At 38.5% G+C, this 20,130-nt stretch overlaps 3 protein-coding genes across 4 annotated transcripts in view; 2 read left to right on the top strand and 1 right to left on the bottom strand.

The window, feature by feature from the left end:
- Positions 1 to 683, bottom strand: part of LOC137181916 (ataxin-7) — a 28,952-nt gene extending 28,269 nt beyond the window's left edge. For both annotated transcript variants that reach the window (XM_067588029.1, XM_067588030.1), the window contains exon 1: positions 399 to 683. The gene's annotated coding sequence lies outside the window, so the exon portion shown is untranslated. The remainder of the gene's footprint in view (positions 1 to 398) is intronic.
- A 2,187-nt stretch (positions 684 to 2,870) lies between these two features.
- thoc7 (THO complex 7) lies at positions 2,871 to 6,355 on the top strand. The gene is made up of 8 exons (XM_067588028.1): positions 2,871 to 2,972; positions 3,201 to 3,321; positions 3,432 to 3,559; positions 4,952 to 5,038; positions 5,592 to 5,649; positions 5,756 to 5,822; positions 5,934 to 6,003; positions 6,185 to 6,355. Exons 1-8 carry the CDS (start codon positions 2,954 to 2,956, stop codon positions 6,244 to 6,246), a joined length of 612 nt encoding a protein of 203 aa, XP_067444129.1. The 5' UTR covers positions 2,871 to 2,953; the 3' UTR covers positions 6,247 to 6,355.
- Positions 6,356 to 7,174: 819 nt separating this feature from the next.
- On the top strand, positions 7,175 to 19,331 carry LOC137181912 (interferon-induced GTP-binding protein Mx). The gene is made up of 12 exons (XM_067588025.1): positions 7,175 to 7,675; positions 15,869 to 16,006; positions 16,121 to 16,275; positions 16,750 to 16,888; positions 16,967 to 17,165; positions 17,266 to 17,344; positions 17,436 to 17,558; positions 17,701 to 17,842; positions 17,936 to 18,094; positions 18,244 to 18,320; positions 18,444 to 18,704; positions 18,827 to 19,331. Exons 1-12 carry the CDS (start codon positions 7,489 to 7,491, stop codon positions 19,049 to 19,051), a joined length of 1,884 nt encoding a protein of 627 aa, XP_067444126.1. The 5' UTR covers positions 7,175 to 7,488; the 3' UTR covers positions 19,052 to 19,331.
- Positions 19,332 to 20,130: the final 799 nt, after the last annotated feature.

Genomic DNA, 20,130 nt, shown 5'->3' with positions numbered 1-20,130 from the left:
TGCTTAACCTGAATTAAATGGCTCTACAAATAACAGTATGTCAGATGCCATGTAATGTCATTTCTTCAGAAACTAAATACTCTTTGAACACCAGGTGCACAACTTGACAGGACAACTCACTTAGCTGACTACCATTAGCTAGCAAAGACCAACATTTTTTTTCAATAAGAGAAATTACAAAATAACTGTATTCATTGTAAATACGATGTGTGAAAATGCACATTATATCAAACAGGAGATGTGTCATGAAAACAGGGCAGTGTGGGTCTGTGACTGGTACAACCGTTACTACATTAGTCTGCTAGCTGAAACCTGTAGCCAGCCATGACTAGCGTTAGCGAGGAAGCAGGCAGAAGTCATCAGCCGTCGGCCCGGATCGACAATAAGTTCACTCTTACCAAGCCTCTAGGTGCTGTGGGTGTAGACGTAACACCAGGCAGGTGTAAATCAGCTGGATGCACTGGGAGAAGGAGACAGAAGACGGTGGGAAAGAGCGAGTGCAGTGCTCAGCCTCTGTGGAGGTCTTCACCTGGTGCGTCCATGTCTGTTTACCAGACTGCATTCTGGGAAGCAGACGTCATTGCGCTAAGACGAACGCACGCACGTTGTGACGACTCCATCCATGGACGACTCCCGCAAAAGTTTCTCCATGATCTAAAAAAAAGTTTTTCCATCATCGTCATCAAAAAAAAATAAAAAAAAAATTCCATCATCGCCATCAAAAAAAAACCCCAAAACGTTTCTCCATCATAGAAATAATAAATAAATAAATAAATAAACGTGTCTCCAACATCAAAAATAAATAAATAAATAAACGTTTCTCCATCATAGAAATAATAAATAAATAAATAAATAAACGCGTCTCCAACATAAAAAATAAATAAATAAATAAACGTTTCTCTATCATCAAAAGTAAAAAATTTCTCCATCATCAAAAAAAAGTATTTTTGGTCTGCTGTCGTTCATGAAATAAAATGGCATTAAGCTTTGAAAAGTTGTAATTAGCACTTTATTACCAGGTCAATAAGGTGTCATATGAGACACTACACTGAATTTATCCAATGAAAAAATGCATTTAAAATGATTAAAACTGACATGAATGATAGCTTTGATTTCTGTGGATTAGTCAAGGTAAACATCTCCAACGTATCATTGTATTTATTCCAGGATGTTTTGGGCTGATTTGGAACACTTTTAATTGGGACACTATAAGTACTGTTATAAAACAAAACCTTTTTCACGGTTATATTTTGAGAACAACATAATATTAGGTAGCATAATTTATTTGTAATTTGTTACTTTTACTCTGGAAAGTGATCAAATAAAATGGTCAGAATATTTCAGTTGACCATGTGACTGTACTGTAAGACCTCTGGCAATGTAAAATGTTAATTATGTTGTCATGTCTTCAAATTTGACTTTATCCATCCTTTTTGTTGAAGAACTGACGCTCCTTTTTGGATGTAGATTCATTCTATAGGCCTACAGCACATTTCTTTAACTGAGAATATTTTTTTAAAAATAATAATAATAAAGGAAATGGAGGAGCTGCTGATGGAATTTGTGTATGGTGGTGAAACAGCTCCAGAAACACCTCTTAAAACATTCTTAGAAAAACAACAACAACAACAAAAAGGAGTTTCTGGTACAATTTCAACTTTAAATAGCCTACTCTTTAAATACAAATGTCATAAATGACATTCATAACACACAATTAATGCAGGTTTTAAAGGTGAAGGATAATGTGAGCTGATGATAAGAATTGATACAACTGAAAAGAGAAAAGAGGCTGATTTTTAAGATGATCACAAATACACCACCTGTTGCTGATTATCTGAGGGGTTTCACTTTGATCTTTCTCAATGTTCATTTTGTGATGAAACGGGTGACCTTTTTTCACTGATGTTCACTGATCTCTTAAAATAGCTTACCCCTATCTTTGAATGCACTTTTTTCTCTTCTACATTGACAAGTCACATATAAAAATCTAAGGTTTAGTTCATTTGACATTATTACGGGGTAAATAACATACCACTCATGCAAATATAATGAAACTCAACCAAATGTAACACACTTAATTAATGACTGTAATTATATTGAGTAGGAAATTTGGGGGGAAAAGCCTTCTTTTTTTCATGCCTTTAAGACTTTTTTTGTTTATAGTCTTGTTTTATTCCCCAATTTTCAAATTCCCTTCCACTCAAAAATATGTTTTTCCTTTTGTTCCTTCGGTTGGATGTTTGAGCTTCATTGTGCAGAATGATGTATCTGCAGAGTTTGACACTAGAAGGCTGTTTTCAAATTTACCTGCTGAAAGTGGAAACTTCTCTGTACTCACTGAAAATCAAATTTTAAGGGGTGGGCCTATGAGCACGATTTGTGACATCACAACTAGTTTGGAGCCAATTGTGGTCCAATATACAACTTATGCAAGTGTGATGTGGAAACTTGAATCCTCCAGTACACATACACTGAAAATTGACTTTACAGTGAAGGAGAAGACATCTTGTGTCCAGCAGTTCAACTTTTTTAATGAAAAATATTTGCATATTCATAGAGTCCAGAATTTCAAACGAGAGAGAAAGAGTAGATGTAATGTTAGGGATTTTAACATGGTAATTATTGTTTTTGTTGTTGTTGTCATTGTTTTTTGAAAAAACGATATCAGAGAGACATTATTGATCCAAGCAGAGTATTTTTGTGTGTCTTAATACACGTCTGGAGCATGGATGTGTTGTGAGTATTATAAGGGGATATTTACCCATGGATGTATAGTACGACCTCATACAGCCATGTGTTTAACCTTATTTGTAAATAAAGCTTTAAAAAAAAACTTTAACGCTTGTTCGCTTCTCTGGCCAATCACCGCCGTCTGTCGTCAGAGGCGGAGCTGCTTTGTTGATTTCCTGCTGTTCAATAAAGTTTTTTCAGCGAATACATCCATAGTACAGACATGGGAGCTGTTACAGATGGCAAGTAACTGTTTAATTAATTTATTTCAACTCTCTGTTCAAATTCATGAATAGAAATGAGTGCCGAAGGTCTTAAAGTATCATTATGTACCAAGCCACACTGTCAAAAATGAACCAAACCTACACATAGACGCAGCTTGTTTTGAAAACAGCTAATACACAGCAGACTTGTTAGCTACCAGCTAGCTCAGCGGCTCTTTAATTTACCTGCTGTCGGTTCTATTCTAGATGAAGTTATTCGGAAGCGTCTTCTTATCGACGGGGACGGAGCTGGAGATGACCGCCGAATCAATGTGCTGTTGAAGAGTTTCACCAAGTGGTGCAACTCTCCTGGGAGCCCGGAGGAAGGGTGAGTGAGCTCCGTAGGTCACGGCCTTCGACTTTTGTCTTCAGGTATTTCCATGAAAGTGTGAGGAGGAATTTGCTTTAACTCATAAACCGTCTTGTAATTTTATTCAGATTCACACAGTACCAGAGGATGCTGGGTACACTGGCCCAGTGTGAATTCTCCATGGGGAAGACCTTGATGGTGTATGACATGAATCTTCGGGAAATGGAAAATTATGAGAAAATCTACACGAATATAGGTAGATTTTTTTTCTGAAAGACAACTGATATTTACAACTCACACCCTCTTTCAATTCTGTATATGTACACAGTACTGTATATTATTTACCAGTACTGTATATAATATACAGTGTATTGACCAGTACTGTATATAATATACAGTAATAGTCAAGAGTTTGGACACACTTTCTCATTCGATGTGTCCAAACTTTAGACTGGTACTGCATATCTATGTTCATGCATTTCATACTTTCTATGTTGTAACTCTAAGAACCTGACCATCAGAGTCAGTTTGTGTGTGTTAAAGGAAAACTTCAGGATTTTTCAACCTGGACCCTATTTTCACATCATTTTGTGTCTAAGTGACTAATGGAGAAAACAATTTTTGAAATTAGTCCAGTATTAAAGGAACACTTCAGGCAGCAGCCGCAAAGCAGGCTGCAATGTAATCCTCTGGGGCAATAGTGCCCCGTCAATGTACGTGTACTAAAAGTGCTTGTTTTTACCACTGACAGGTTCGGATAGTTGTTATAAGATTTCACTCTGAAATCTTGCAAGAGTTGAGTTGTTGCAGGAAGACAGCTAAATAATCAGCTATATATAGCCTATATTTAGCCATGACTTTGAAAATCTTTTAGATAAAACTAAGCTTTGCTTTCTGTACTTCAACACCACAAATTCCTCCCAGCAATCCTCTTCAACTCTCATTCACGTTTCCACTGTTGTCTTCCTGCAACAACTTTACTCTCATGAGATTTCAGAGTGAGACTTCTCCTTGAGTGACACTTGGTTAGACACAATAACAAACAGACCATTTAGTCCAGTGTTTCCTCTAGGTTGACTGACCCATTGTTGCTAACTTTAGAGCTAACTTCCTTCGCTTTTTTTGGTCTTGACAAGCTGCAGTATTTATTAACTGACACACTGTAGCCCGTACTGTACATTTATTGCCAGATTGACAACTCACTGCTAACCTTTTCCTCTGCTCCACTTGCATTCCCCATCACTTTTCTGCTGCTTGCTCTCTCACTCAACCAGCCACTTACTATGAGTGCACATTACGTACTGCTCTATTCCTTAAAATGAGCTACGCTACCAAGAGTTTCCCAAGTAAACAACACAAAGGTTGACTCATGTTTTGGAACAGCCCTGCACAGAGGCTACCAAACCCTATTGATTTCCGAATGAATGGATATTTGGCGTTATTATTGGCATTGAAAAAAACATTTTTTGGCCTGGCGGGGGTTCTCGTTGGTCTGGCGGCCAACCAGGCCTGTGCAATTATAGGGGAAACACTGTAGTCACTTGGATACAAAATAATAGGAAAATAGGGGTTGAGAAATCCCAAAGTTTCCCTTTGACCAAGTTTGAACACAATAACCTTTTTGACCACCTTGTTGTCCACATTGCAGAACAAAATATCACATCTGCACATGAGAAGATAGCCGAATGCAAGAAAGAAATTCAGAGAGCAAAGAGAATACGAAAGAACCGCCAAGGTAAGGATATTTTAAAATATTTTCTTCTGTGCTCCAGATTGGTTCAGACAATTGCTGTATTTGCAAGAGTTTGTGAAGTGTTATTGGAGGTGTTGTCCCACCATGTAGAAGTAAAAACAAAATATTACAGTTTAAAATGAAAGCAAATTTTCTTGAGGAGGATAGTAAAAGTTTGTTTTACACTATGTTTCTGTATATAACTGCAGTCTCAACTGTAATTTATGAGACATAGCTAACAATTTGGAATTTTTGAAATGCTTTATGATGAGATATATACAAATATTTAAATTAAACAGTGAAAAATACAATTTCATCAGCAAACATGTGGGATCCAGTGAGTTCTTGGCACTAATTGTACACAAGTTGTTGACAAATTATCTTCTATATTTCCATATTTGCAATTATGGATGGAGAATAGATAATATTTTAGTTTTAGAAGAGATGGTGGTAATAAGGGTTGTCAGGATTATCTAGGAAAATATTAGTGGTTAGTTTGAGCTAGTTTGATTTTCTGCTTGTTCTAAAGTTGTTTTTTTTTGTTCTTTCCTTCCAGAGTATGACGCTCTGGCCAAGGTCATCCAGCAACATCCAGATCGTCACGAAACTCTAAAGTAAGTCAGCCTCTGTCATTTGTTTCATCTAAATATTGATGAGTTGTTCTGCTCCACATGTCAGAGCAGTTGTGGCTGTTATGTTAATCAGATTATGTGTTTACAGACAGTTGGAGGCACTTGACAAAGAACTCCAGCAGCTGTCTCACATCAAGGAGAATGTGGATGCAAAGGTAAAGCCAAATATACATTATTTCATCGCTCTTCTATTTAAACCCGTAATGTTTTCATTTGAAGTGATGTCTTAATTTCATTGTTTTTAATCTCCCTTTTGTCCCACTCAGTTGGAGTTAAGGAAGAAGCAGTTCCATGTGCTACTCAGTACCATACAGGAACTACAGCAGACACTTGAGAGTGAGTAAATAAGGACAGTTTTGGGTGTCATACTTGTTTGTGTTTTTAACAGGCTTTCAATCTAATTCAAGGTTTAGATCTTCAGGTCGCCTATGTCACATTCTCAATAGAACCAGAAATTGTTAATCTGTTACATTTGTATAGATACCTGTTCCCCACTAATCATTTTCATCTTTCCTAGATGATGAGAAATCAGACAATGATGACAACAATCAGGAGAGCCCTGCAGAGAATGGTGAATGAACATGTAGTGGTCTTGAGTGGAATAAATGAAGTGAACCACTTTTAGATGATTTTGACTTTGTCTAAGGTTACTTTTTGTATGTATTTTTGAATAAAGTTGACAATTGTCCATGGCGGTCTGGTTCAATTATTTACGAAGATGGTGGATTTTTAGATGCATGTCTGTCTGCATAACTTATGAAATGTAAAATGTATGCACTTCATATTTGGAATAATTAACTAACGTTAAGGTTAGCCAGGTTAACCAAGGTTTCCAGGCTGATGGGGTTTTTATAATGAAAATTCACTGTATGCAATAGAGATAGTTGAGAAAAGCAATCATTATTGGTTATCAAAGAAAATCTATAACTAGATAGTTCTACGATTGTTGGACAGTTACTGGGGTGGATTTCATCAACTTTGTATTTACATCATTGATGCAGCTCAGGCCCTTCAAACCACATTTGCTCATTGATGACACATCAAAGAGATGTCAAGAGAGTCAATTTACTTTGTTAAAATATTTGTATGAAACCAAAATGATCTCTTGATCATGTTAGGACTGCATGAAGTACTGCTGTCAAATCGAGGGAGTCAGAGTTGGTTTTGTCATCATTATTTCCTCTGTAAAACCACAGGAGGGAGCTAAAGTACAACGCGTTTACTGTTCATCACTTGGCAGTCATGAGTCAGTTTGATGTGTGAAGTTTTCTACATTTTTACCAAGAGTCAGAGGGCAGTGACAGGCAGCAACACAACCCCCCCCCCCCCCCCCCCCCCCCCCCCCAATCTTTATTTTGGGAGAATATTTGTTAAGCACATTAGTGTCCTGTAAAAGCAAGCTGTAAAAACAAAGAAAATGAAAATGAGAAAATGTTCTTCATTTAAAAAGACATTTTTTTTATTTAGTTGTATAGAAAGCACAGAAAATAGGTGCCCTGGATACAGACTTTTGCACATAGCCTGAGCAGCTGTAGGCCCAGAAAAATCGTTTTTCAATGAAACTAGTGTGTTCAATGAATAGTTTCATTTATGCCTTCGGGTTAAGTTTCGTCAATAGAAAGAGGCATGAAACGAAACCTAACTTAAGTTTCCATTTCTTTCACCTGGTTTGAGCGTCACTGACAATAGCCGCATCTGGCTCACAGTTTAGACACTGAAGCTCGCAGCTTGTCAGGGACAGAGCTCAGTGAGGACTTTCATCCAGCAGTGTTGTTCATTTTTAAAACATCATTTGTTTACAGGAAACAACAAATAATTATCATGAACTCTCTGAACCAACAGTATGAGGAGAAGGTGCGTCCCTGCATTGACCTCATTGACTCTCTTCGCTCTCTGGGTGTAGAGAAGGACTTGGCGCTGCCTGCTATCGCCGTGATTGGAGACCAAAGCTCGGGGAAGAGCTCTGTGCTGGAGGCGCTGTCAGGTGTGGCTCTGCCAAGAGGAAGTGGTAAGTTATAGCCTAAGTGCCACATCAATAGATATAGAAACGTAGATACCTCACTGGCAGCTGCTGTTTGTCGCCGCTTATGGTGGCAGAAACTAAATATATAATTACATAAATAATTATATAATTAAATGCTTAAATAAATGAATAAATAAATAATTATGTAATTTAATGCTAATTGTCACCATAAATAAATAAATCCAAAATTAAGTATGTGTGTACCCCTCAAGCGTGAGGTGTGTCTTCCTCAAGCTTGGGGCCTGGGAGTTTGAGGGTTCTACGCAGTATCTTAGCTGTTCCTAGGACTGTGCTCTTCTGAACAGAGACCTCAGATGTTGTACCTGGAATCTGCTGGAGCCACTCTCCCAGTTTGTGGGTCACAGCCCCCAGTGCTCCAATTACCACTGGCACCACTGCTGCTTTTACTCCCCACATCTTTTCAGCCCTTGGTATTTTTTGAGCTTCTCGTGTTCCTTCTTCCTGATGTTGCTGTTTCTAGGTAGGATTTCTTGATATCAGCCACTTCCTCTATCTGTCGTTGGTACATGCCATGTAGGGACTTGTCCCTCCATGATGGTTCCTCCTCCTCCTCTGCATCATCGGGTTTCTGCTTCCTGGGACATTCACTTAGCAGTTCATCTTCCTGATGTATTCCTGGATCTTGGTTGTTTCATCCTGGACAGTGGCTCTGATGCTCACCAGTCCTCGGCCTCCCTCGTTCCGCTTAGTGTACAGTCTCAGGGTGCTGGACTTGGGATGAAACCCCTCATGCATTGTGAGGAGCTTCCTTGTCTTGATATCAGTGGCCTCTATGTTCTCCTTTGGCCAGCTTATTATACCAGCGGGGTATCTACTGACTGGCAGGACGTATGTGTTGATGGCTCGTATCTTGTTCTTCCCATTCAGCCCACTTTTCAGGACATGCATTACTCTGTGTAGGTATTTGGCTGTAGCTGACTCCCTTGCGGCCTCCTCATGGTTCCCATTTGCCTGCGGGATCTCAAGGTATTTGTAGCTGTCCTGAGCATCTGCAATGCTGCCTTCTGGTAGTTCAACCCCCTCTGTTCTGATCATCTTCCCTCTCCTAGATACCATCCGACCACACTTATCTACTTTGAATGTTTCTGTTGATCCTGGCGATGTATATCAGTGAGTCGATGTCTCGCTCATTCCTGGCATACAGCTTGATGTCATCCATGTAGAGGAGGTGACTGATGGTTGTTCCACTTCGGAACCAGTATCCGTAGCTACTCTTTGAGATGATCTGGCTGAGGGGGTTCAGGGCTATGCAGAACAGCAGTGAGGATAGTGCATCACCTTGGTATATGCCGCACTTGATGGTAACTTGTGCAATTGGCTTTGAGTTGGCCTCCAGAGTCGTTTTCCACAGCCCCATTGAGTTCTTGATGAAGGCTCTTAGGCTTCCTTGCGGCCTCCTCATGGTTCCCATTTGCCTGCGGGATCCCAAGGTATTTGTAGCTGTCCTGAACATCTGCAATGCTGCCCTCTGGTAGTTCAACTCCCTAGGTCAATAAAACAAAATCATCCGATTGACAAGAGCCGTGACACTATTTACATAAAAGTTGGTAAACTCTTCAAAAAGGCGTGGACTGCCCGTATATATGTTTACACATTTTTATATTTATTAATTTACCTATTTAATAAATAACTCTGTTACAAATAACTCTGTTATTTGTAATTTGTTTTATTAATTTATTAATTAATTTACTTATTCATTTATACACACATTTATTTATCTAGTTATAATTTTATTTATTTACATATAACTTACTTTTAGTTATCCACAGTGTAACTTGCTGCAGCAAAATAAATATGTGTCAGTTTCATCCATCAAAAGTCAGGGGGCAGTTAAAGCTTCTGATTGGTGAATGAACAGTATTACAGAACCAGTGGGCTCAACCAGTCGATCAGGCTCTCTTCGATTAAGCTATGAGTTTGCACTGCGAAGCTACAATCCAGCAGATGGGCGTTATTATGGATCCCATTGCTTTTCTTGGCAAGACACACCGTGTGTAGCATTTAAGTGCTAGGATTGGCCAGAGGGGTGTACTACGAAGTGAGATTAGTGGGTTAGTGAGGTATGTTGAGCCTAAGCCCAGGGTTTTCAATATCATGAAGGTGGCTCTCTTATAACCTGGCTAGATCACCATGGTAACTTATGCTGCAAACTTAACCTGGTCTGGAGCAGGTTATGTTCTGAGCTTCAGCTTAAATCGGCCATAAAAAAAGCATCACCCTGTCACTGACCACCTGATTTGCTGCCAAGTCCGTTTAACACTGCTGGTACTGCAGCTACTGAATTGGTTGGTCTTTTATCATACTTACTATTGTTTTGATATGTCATATTGTAAATTTCTAATAGTGCAATCAGTTAGGGTTACTTGCTGGATGGGATTTTGTTAAAATGTATCTGTATTTAAAATTGTAAAAAAAAAAAAAAAAAAAAAACCTAATAAAAACTAAAAACTAATGAAAAAAATACTTTGAACAAAAAAAAATCTATTCAATCTATAAAATTAATTTCACTTTGATTTGGCCAAAAACTAAAGTGATTTCCACTTATCCTTCATTATGGGACAGAATCAGACTTAAATGCACTTCTTGAGAATAATGTTTAAATCTGCTGCATGAAGTTTAAAGTTTAAGAGCTCTGAATGTGGGAATCATTGAGAATGCATTGAGTGGTAAAATAAATATATTATCTTATGAATTTACATGATCAGCAATTTTTTGTCAGCATTCCTCTCTCCCCTTACTTGCAGCAACAGTGTTGCTTTTTCTGTGATAACAACAGTCAAATGATGCGCCAAACACCCTTTTTTATGGGAGAGTGCACAGAGCCTGAAGCAGAAAGCCTGGATTAACAAAGAAAGTTGATAACCACCGTTGTGATACCACTTATCTCTGATTGCGAGTTTAGAGTTTGTGATCCAGCTCGCACAAAGAAAGCCTGGGTATGTTGAACTTGCTTCGTAGTACACCCCTCTGGCGTCCATGCTTGTGCCACTAGCCTGTCATTTCCTAACTGTATGTTCAGTGGGTGTCTGGTGTTGAGTAATTGGAAACGTTAATTCTGAAGGACTATGAGTTAACAATTTGAGTCAAGCATAGAGGCTGTATCATGTTTAGCTTGGAAAATAGCGATATGGGGCAATGAATTTGATTAATTTACTGTTTATCAGACCACAAATGAGACAAGAATTAGCACAACTAACACACTAACACACAGGTCTAAAACTCAAATTGGTCCTCTATGTATGTGTGTGTGTGACAGAGTACACACACATACATAAACTTTCCCCTATTATTAATAGGAGAATAATTAATAGTGGTCTATCAACTTATTAAATAGGTTCATAGGCCACTATTAATTGTTCCCCATACACACAGGGAGAGAGAGATAACATGGTTGAACAAAGGCCATTGCAACAGGTATAAAGGCATTGTCAGTATCTTTTGTAACACCACTACAAAATGACAAAACTACAAACAGCTAGGAAATGAGTTTATTGGCTATTCTGTATAGTTGTGGTAATGTAGGCAATAGCTTATATTTTTTCAGAATGAATGCTCAGGCAGATACTGAAAGTTTGTAGACTTTAATTTTTAACACTACTTTTATAACTTTCAGAACCAAAGAATTACATCTTTAACATGAACCAAACAGTTCGACCAAAGTAAACAATATAAAAACAACTACAGGATCTAAGTAAAAAGAAAAAAAAAGTCCCAGTGTTTTATCAAATTAATGTCAAAGATGGAAGAAACAAGACAGAGCTCAAACACATTCAATACATTTCTGAATGAGTACAGTTTTGCATTTTGCCAAAGCATTCGAACCTGAACCCAACATGTTTATGTAATGACTCATATGCTGTGAAAAATGTCATATAATACAATTACAATACTGAAATCAGATGAAAAGTTGCATTACGTAAGCCTGTGCTTGTTGAGATAATATTTCTGTTTTATTAGCACAACATTTTCTAAAAGTATCTTTGCCTATACTGACATTTTACCAAAATATACAATATAAAAATAACTATAGGATCTAAGTTATAAAAAACAACAACAAATTGCCAGTGTTTTATCAAATTAATGTCAATGATGGAAGAAACTAAAGACAGAGCTCAGACAAACACATTCAAGCATATTGCTCTGTGTATGATTTTGCATACAGTCAAGTCAAGTCAGTTTCATTTATATAGCACCAAATCACAACAGAAGTTATCTCAGGGAGAAAAGAATTTCTCAGCATGTAGTAGCAACCCTAATCCCCTTCAGCTCCTCAACTCTTGCTTAATATATTTATTTTTATTTATATATCTTACATTTGACTTGGTCAGGGTCAGTTTATACTATATTAACAGTTTACCACAAAGAACACTATAATCTCATGACTTCAAAGTACACTAGCCTTGCTGAGATGGTCTGGAGAGGGTGAAACTGAAGGGCTCACATATTCCTTCACATGCACAATTTGCCCAGTTCTGTCAAAATTATCTGCCCTGAAATGACAGCCACAAAAAGCTGTAGTGTCATTAGGCTCAAAATCCTTTCATCTGACAGCTATGGCCCAAGCTTTACTTAGTCCAGGATCTTTTGGGAACCTTTGGCAAAAACAAGGCCATCTCAAAATTACCTCTGGCATGTAGCTGAATGGTGCAGCCAGTGCATTAAGCTAGCTGCATAAATCTGGTTTACTAGAGCTAGCATGTATAATCTTATGAACACAAACACATTCCAGCTGATAATCTTCTATAAAGTAAATTATACAAATAATGAGGTCATAAGTTCATTATTAAGTAAATATCACATTTACCCCCTGGTCACATAGTGTTAATAATTATTCAGTAATATCATGTTTCTGTTAGGTAGCCATCATCACAATGGTGTCAGGTCATTTTCAGAATAGTTTGAAGTGATATTTCACATTCATTAACTTACATAACAGTTAAATAAAATAAAATAAAATAAAATTGCCACTTACTTGTGAAAAGTGATCTGTGACTGTTTTGAATGTTTTGTCTGTTTGTACAGCCAAATGCAGCACATGCCTGAAGCATTTCAAAGCAGTCGACTCTCTCTGACTCTTGAGTTTTGCTTACAAAAAAGAAGGGATACGTTTCATAGGTCAAATCTAGCAAGGAAAAAAAAGAACATTTAGAAAAGTACAATCAGTATCTGATTGCTGTTAAAGCTGCATTGATTTACTTTTGGCAGAAGAACCACAAGAAGCTGAAAAAACACACCACTCTGAAGCCTTGAAAAGTTGTTTTGGCTGTTAGCACACAGTTGTTTACACCATCAGACCTGCAGTAACATTAGCATTAATTTGGATTTGGATTTGGGCCACTTGACTAATCTAAACCTATTCTCCTTTTAGTTCTGTTTGTCTCCTTCAATTCACTGACTGAGAAAAGGGCCTGCTAAATGCTATTCAGTGTTCACCTACTGGGTACTGTGAGCACCACTCCACTGTCAATAGACATTTTTCACAGCAGACATTTTGACATGTCAAAGCAGGGAAAGCACAGGTGCAATTAATAATCCACCCATCCATTTTCTTTACCACTTATCCTCTAGACTCTAGAGGATCGTGGAGGAGCTGTAGCTGATCATGGTTTGACCACTATGTCAAATTGGCTTCAAAGCTCAGCGCACTTCTTGGTGGCTAGGAGAGAATCCACACAGGCACAGGGAGAAAATGCAAACTCCACTTAAAAAGGCCCTGTGCTACCTGAATACAAAAGACATTACAAACTTGTACAAACTTGGAGGTTACAACAATCAATGGTCATGGTCAATTAATCATGGTCTCACGAAATTCACTGTAACTGGAGCTGGGATATTGTTTTCAGTACTGTGAGCATCATTGTAAATAGACATTTCTCACAGCAGACATTTTGACATTTTAAAGCTGGGAAAGCACACTTGCAATTAATAATATTAATGAATGGCTGAATACCATTTAGTTTTTTTTTTTGTTTTGTTTTTTTAAATCTAAGGCCCTGGTATAGTGCATGATGCATGATATAGTTCACTGGTGGCCTGCTTGGACACATTATTTTGCCATTTGCAAGTCAAAATGTGTTCTGTGAAAAAGGCCTATAGGGATATGGAAATCTCAAAACCTGCATGGTCAGTTTTACAGCAGCTGCCCATTGACAAAGTCACTATACCAACTTGTAGGCAACAACAAATTTTTCCAGCCAGCTAGAATGCCAGGCAAAAAATAATAATGGCCTTATGAAGTTCACTGTAACTGGAGCTAGGATATTGTTTTCAGTACTGTGGGCACCACTCCATTGTCAATAGAGATTTTTTCACAGCAGATGTTTTGACAATATAAAGCAGGGAATGCACAGGTGCAGTTAATAACATTAATGAATGACTGAATACCATTTAGTTTTTCAAGAATCCAAGGCCCTGGTATAGTGCATGATGCATGATATATTTCACTGGTGGCCTCCTTGGACACGTTGCATTGCACTTTGCAACTTGCTTTTCCTGCTAAGCAGGAAAAACACAACTCAAAATGTTACCTGTGAAAAAAGTCTATAGGGATATGGAAAATCTCAAAACCTGCACAACCTATTTTACAACTGATGCCCATTGACGAAATCACCATACCAACTTGTAGGCTACAACAAATGTTACCAGCCAGCAGGAATTCGAGGCAAAAAGTAATCATGGCTATATGAAGTTCACTGTAACTGGAGCTAGGATATCGATTTCAGTACTGTGAGCACCACTCCAGTGAAAAAGTGTTAGACATCGTAGCAAAAGCCTATTTAACCCTACTTTCAGAATTGTGAAACCTTTATTTCTTTACTGAAAAAATTGAGATTTCACTGATATTTCTTCATCCAGACCACATTAGACCAGGTCTAGATCAAAAAACACTATACTTAGACTTGTCAAATCTGGACTAGAATACCAATGAGACTCTCAGTAAATATGATATATATACATATGAAACTTGTGTGGGTTATCTGTACAATGAGGCAACAATTACAGTAACTCAGTAACAATAAACTATCAATTATTACTATCTGTTAACTTCTTTTGTTATTTACTTAAGTGGTTAAAGAAGACGTGTTCAATTAAGGGTTCAGTATCCCTGAAACGAACTGGGTTGTACAGTATGTTATTTGACCATGAATAAAATACCCATTCCTAATGGCCCTATTCAAAGCCAGGGTAAAAGCCTGTTGTCATAGCCTCCTCCTGACTGCATCCAACTACCTCCCCGAGTCTAGACATGATGGATCGTACAAATGGGAATGTCATGTGAGTAATGTGTGTATAATGAAATACGCGAGATTGAGATATAGGTTCACACTGTCTACTTTCTAACTTCCATGCACCTGCCCAATAGTTGCGTCAATCGGGCATGATTGTTGGTTTCGCAAAGTTACAGTTATATAGCCCCTCCACCCCCATTCCACCATTGAAGTGGTCTGTGGGGATTGGGTTTAAGATGCTGTTAGCTGATCTGACAGGTCCTTTGTTTGAAATATACAAAGGCCCTTAGTTATGTCGATAATCCATGTGCCCAACAATGACACAGCATTGCATGTAAATATAAATACAAAAGAAGGTCACCATTTTAGTTTAGCATGTTAGCACCTTAACAGCTGGGGCTGATGGGAATGCAGGTTTTTGTTCATTGAAATATTGATCGGATTATGGCACGAGAGGAAAATTCTGGGGATCACCAAGGTTATTACAATTCATCCTGTGTGGAACATGAAAGAACAAAATTTCATAATCCATGCATTAGTTGTTTCACTCTGAACCAAAAATGTCAACCTGCTGGCATTGATAGAGAAAAAGCGTATTAGCACTACTGCTGGCTTCGTTCAAAAATCTGGCCCTATACGATATCTCAGTCAGTTAGCAAGTGAAGATTTAGAGCTACACCACAGATATGTTCCTGTTTATATTTTGGTCATGGGTTTTGCTAAGAAGATACTGACATTGGTGTTAAGCCTCTCTACCATATTTATGGTGCCTGGAGTATAATGTGAAGATGTAATACTGATCACACTTTTATCAAGATGATTTCTGTGTTATCTGAGGTATCCTGCTGCTTTTCATAATTTCACCAAGTATAATGGATTTCACTTTGAGTTTTTCTTCTCTCTCATTATTGACTTATCCTTAATTCAGGCATTGTGACAAGATGTCCTCTCGAACTGAAGATGAAAAGAAAGAAAGAGGGAGAGGAGTGGTGTGGAAAGATAAGTTACCAGGACTCTGAGGAAGAGATAAAAGACCCTGCAGATGTGGAGAAAAAGATTTGTGAAGGTACGGTATACCACATTCTTAAATGTCACAAACAAAAATATTGATGGAGCAGATTTTATTAAAGTTCAACACTTCCATCCTTTGTGACCATCATTCATCATATCCCCTCACCAGCTCAGGATCAGATGGCCGGGGTCGGGGTGGGGATCAGTGAGGACCTCATCAGTCTGGAGATCGCCTCTCCTGATGTTCCAGACCTGACACTCATTGACCTGCCTGGCATCGCGAGAGTGGCTGTGAAGGGACAACCAGAGAACATTGGAGATCAGGTGTTTGTTCATTGTCCCTTTTACTCTAGATGATACCCAAAACACATCAACAGAAGGGATAATTTCTTTGGGAGAAAGTTGTTCCAATGAAAAGTGTAGGCAGTGAGGTCTGTGGATTATCCAGACTAACCAGGACACTTTTTGTGGAAAGACACTTTGCTGTTTATTTTTTAAATTATAATGTTTCAGTGCTGAGAGCACCACAACCAGAATTCCATTAACGTCCATTTTCTGGGGTTACCAGCAGAAATCTAAGAAACAGGTATCTCAAACCCAGGCCCCTCTGTTCCCGCCTTGACACAAAATGTCATGAATTACTTATCATATTGACCTTTACACTAGACTGTTAGCATTTCTATAGACTTTAAGTCATGTGATATTCACTCATTATGTGAACAGAACAGACTCAATCATGAATGTGATTTGACAGATGTGCAACTTATAACTTGACACAACATGAATTGATACTTTCAGATCAAGAGACTGATCCAGAAGTTCATCACAAAACAAGAGACCATCAGCTTGGTGGTTGTTCCATGCAACGTGGACATAGCAACCACAGAGGCTTTGAACATGGCACAGCAAGTGGATCCTGATGGAGAGAGGACTTTGGGTAAATGGAACTGATTTTGGCCACTTGGCTCTTACATAAGTTATTCAACTCTTAGGGAGTGTACTCTTTCTCTCTCAGGTATCTTGACGAAACCTGATCTAGTGGACAAAGGCACAGAAGAGACAGTGGTTGACATTGTCCATAATGAGGTCATCACACTGAAGAACGGCTACATGATTGTCAGGTGCAGGGGTCAGAAGGAGATCACAGAGAAGGTGTCTCTTACTGAAGCAATAGAAAGAGAGAAAGCCTTCTTCAAAGATCATGTGTATTTCCAGTAAGTTCATTCTTTTTTGGCATTTATACAAATATTTATGTGGTAAAGTTTTTGGTAGTTTGTGGAGCATGTTCTCAGTACCTTTTTATTTTTGCTGTAGCACTCTTTACAATGACGGTCTTGCTACTGTTCCTAAACTGGCTGAGAAACTCACCCTTGAGCTGGTGCAACATATTGAGGTGAATTCTTCTAGATCTTGGAAATTTACTGTATAAATTAAGATTGGTCACCTTGAGGTGTTAAAAGTTTTGACCTCTGTATGATTTGCAGAGATCTCTGCCTCGACTGGAAGAGCAGATAGAGGAGAAACTAGCACAGACTCAGGCAGAGCTGGAGAAATATGGCACTGGACCTCCATCTGACGCAGGCGAGAGACTCGCCTTCCTCATTGATGTGAGTTCCCTCACTCTACCGAACATTTACTTGGCTACACAGACAAATTCTCACCACCAATATGAATTAGTTCATCCTAAAGTATTTAAATAAACAACATAACACCACTAAACAACTGTTTCTGTTGTCTCATGGGCTCCAGAAAGTGTCAGCATTCAATCAGGATGCCCTCAGTCTGGCTACAGGCGAGGAACTCAAGTGTGGAGAAAGGCTCAATGTCTTTTCTACACTCAGAAGAGAGTTTGGGAAGTGGAACGCCCACCTGGACCACTCAGGAGCAAAATGTGAGTGCTTCATTTTGTCTGGACTACAGCTGTCCACCAACACTGGGTTATTCTCACAGCCACAGGACTCTAATATACATTTGTGTGTTGCAGTTAATAAAAGAATTGAGAGAGAAGTGGAAGAATATGAAGCGAGGTACCGTGGAAGAGAACTGCCAGGCTTCATCAACTACAAGACCTTTGAGATCATGGTCAAGGAGCAGATTAAACAGCTGGAAGAACCAGCTGTCAAGAAACTCAAAGATACAGGAGGTATATGATTGAATAAATGACAAATTTACTCAGTTTTATTATTTGTTATTCCTGTTTTTCCAATTACCATAAATACTGCTGATTAGCACAGTTGATTCATGAATCTGGTCAGAAATAAACCTGCTGTATCTTATTCCAATTTCCTCCAGATGCTGTTAGGAAAGCTTTCATACAGCTGGCCCAAAGTAGCTTCACTGGATTTCCCAACCTTCTGAAAACAGCCAAGGTAGCCAACTTCAATGAGTTTAACATTGACATTTTTTTTTACAATTTGATAGTCCTTGTCACCACTTTAGCAAATTTGCATTATTGTTTGTTTGTTCAGACTGACCAGAATTTTATTTTGTAGGCAAAGATCGAAGCCATTAAGCAAGAAAAGGAGTCCGCTGCAGAGTCCACGCTGAGAACTCAGTTCAAGATGGAGCTGATCGTTTACTCTCAGGACAGGACCTACAGCAGCAGTTTGAGTGAGAACAGAGAGGAGGAGGAGGAAGAGGAGAGGAGAGACAAATCGAAACGCCCACAATTTCAAAAAAAGAGTATTGTGTACAGCATGGATAATCATGCAACACTCCAGGAGCTGATGTTGCACCTTAAATCATATTACAAAGTAAGTTTTAATTTAGAGGGATGATTCATGAACAAAAACAATAACCGCAAGGGCATGTTTTAGTAACTGTCTTTGTCTTCGATCTAGCTCTTTCAAACTTTTCTTTCTTTTTCCTCCTTCAGATTGCCAGCCAGCGTCTGGCTGACCAGATCCCAATGGTGATCCGTTACCAGATGCTGCAAGAGTCTGCTGTCCAACTGCAGAGAGAGATGCTGCAGGTGCTTCAGGACAAGGAGAATATGGAGTTCTTACTGAAGGAGGATTTTGACACTGGCAACAAAAGGGCTTCTTTGCAGAGTCGCCTCAAGCGTCTCCAGAGGGCCCGTGCATACCTGGTGGAGTTCTAGTGGTCAATGCCTAAAAGTATGACTTGCTGTGCTGCTTTCATTTGCCAAAAACAGTACAATCATGGGTTACAGGATTGTTGTATTATTATTTTTCACTGTGTCCAATGTTGAATGGGCAGATATGCCGTAGATGAAACCACTGAGACAGAATGGGGCCTTGATTCCTTTTACTATTTGCATCTAAACTATATTTACCATTTACCTGTATGCTTTTTTCCCACATCATTTCCATTTTACTTTCATGAATAATAATAATAAAATAAAATTCACTGTATTTACAGATCATGTCTCTGCCCGATCACAAGTATGTGAGTTTGAAATTAAGGTTATTGGTATTTGATATTACTCCATTTCCTAATTGTACATATTTCATGGGGTGTAATTGCCGTGATGCAGTTGGTCATTCACAATGACCTCAGTCTCCTATAATATCAATCCCCTCGTCACACTCTGGTGTTGTTCATTCTCATGAAGTTTCATGTCTTCTACCTTATCCTCTCCCTCTGCCACATTCACATTAAAGCACATGTGATTTTTTTTCTTTTTAGGACAAACTGCAGTAATTTGTTTGTTCCAACCAGGGCTGGATTAGCCTACCTATGAGACCATGGGGCAAAAATGAGCCATGGGCACCTACTGATTAGGATTTTGTAACTTTATTAAGCACAGATTTATTCAGGAAAATGCACCATGTAAGATCAGGTAATAATTCTACTGTTAAACTAATTTATAATTCATTAAATTGTCATAAAATAGTTGCCACATGAACCTGGAGACTTTGCGCAGTTGGTAATCCTTCTCTGGCTCAAACCATTTGCACACAGTAAAATATTGTTTTCATAGAATCCATGATTTACACTGAGTCAAAATGAGAACAGTTAAGTATGTTTTAACTCCAAAACACCTGCAGGCAGTTTAGATTCTCCAGTTCACCTGATCAGCCCATGCTAACCACCATGCCACCTGTGTATATCAATCCCTGAAATAGGACAGTCATATAATGCATCACATTCCTGGATAACCACCCAGGACTGCATATTATGTCACTGTAAGAAGAATGTTTGATGAAACTAACTTAA

This window comes from Thunnus thynnus, chromosome 4, assembly GCF_963924715.1.
Source record: "Thunnus thynnus chromosome 4, fThuThy2.1, whole genome shotgun sequence".
Lineage (NCBI taxonomy): Eukaryota > Metazoa > Chordata > Actinopteri > Scombriformes > Scombridae > Thunnus > Thunnus thynnus.
This window is presented reverse-complemented; position numbering and strand designations above follow the sequence as displayed.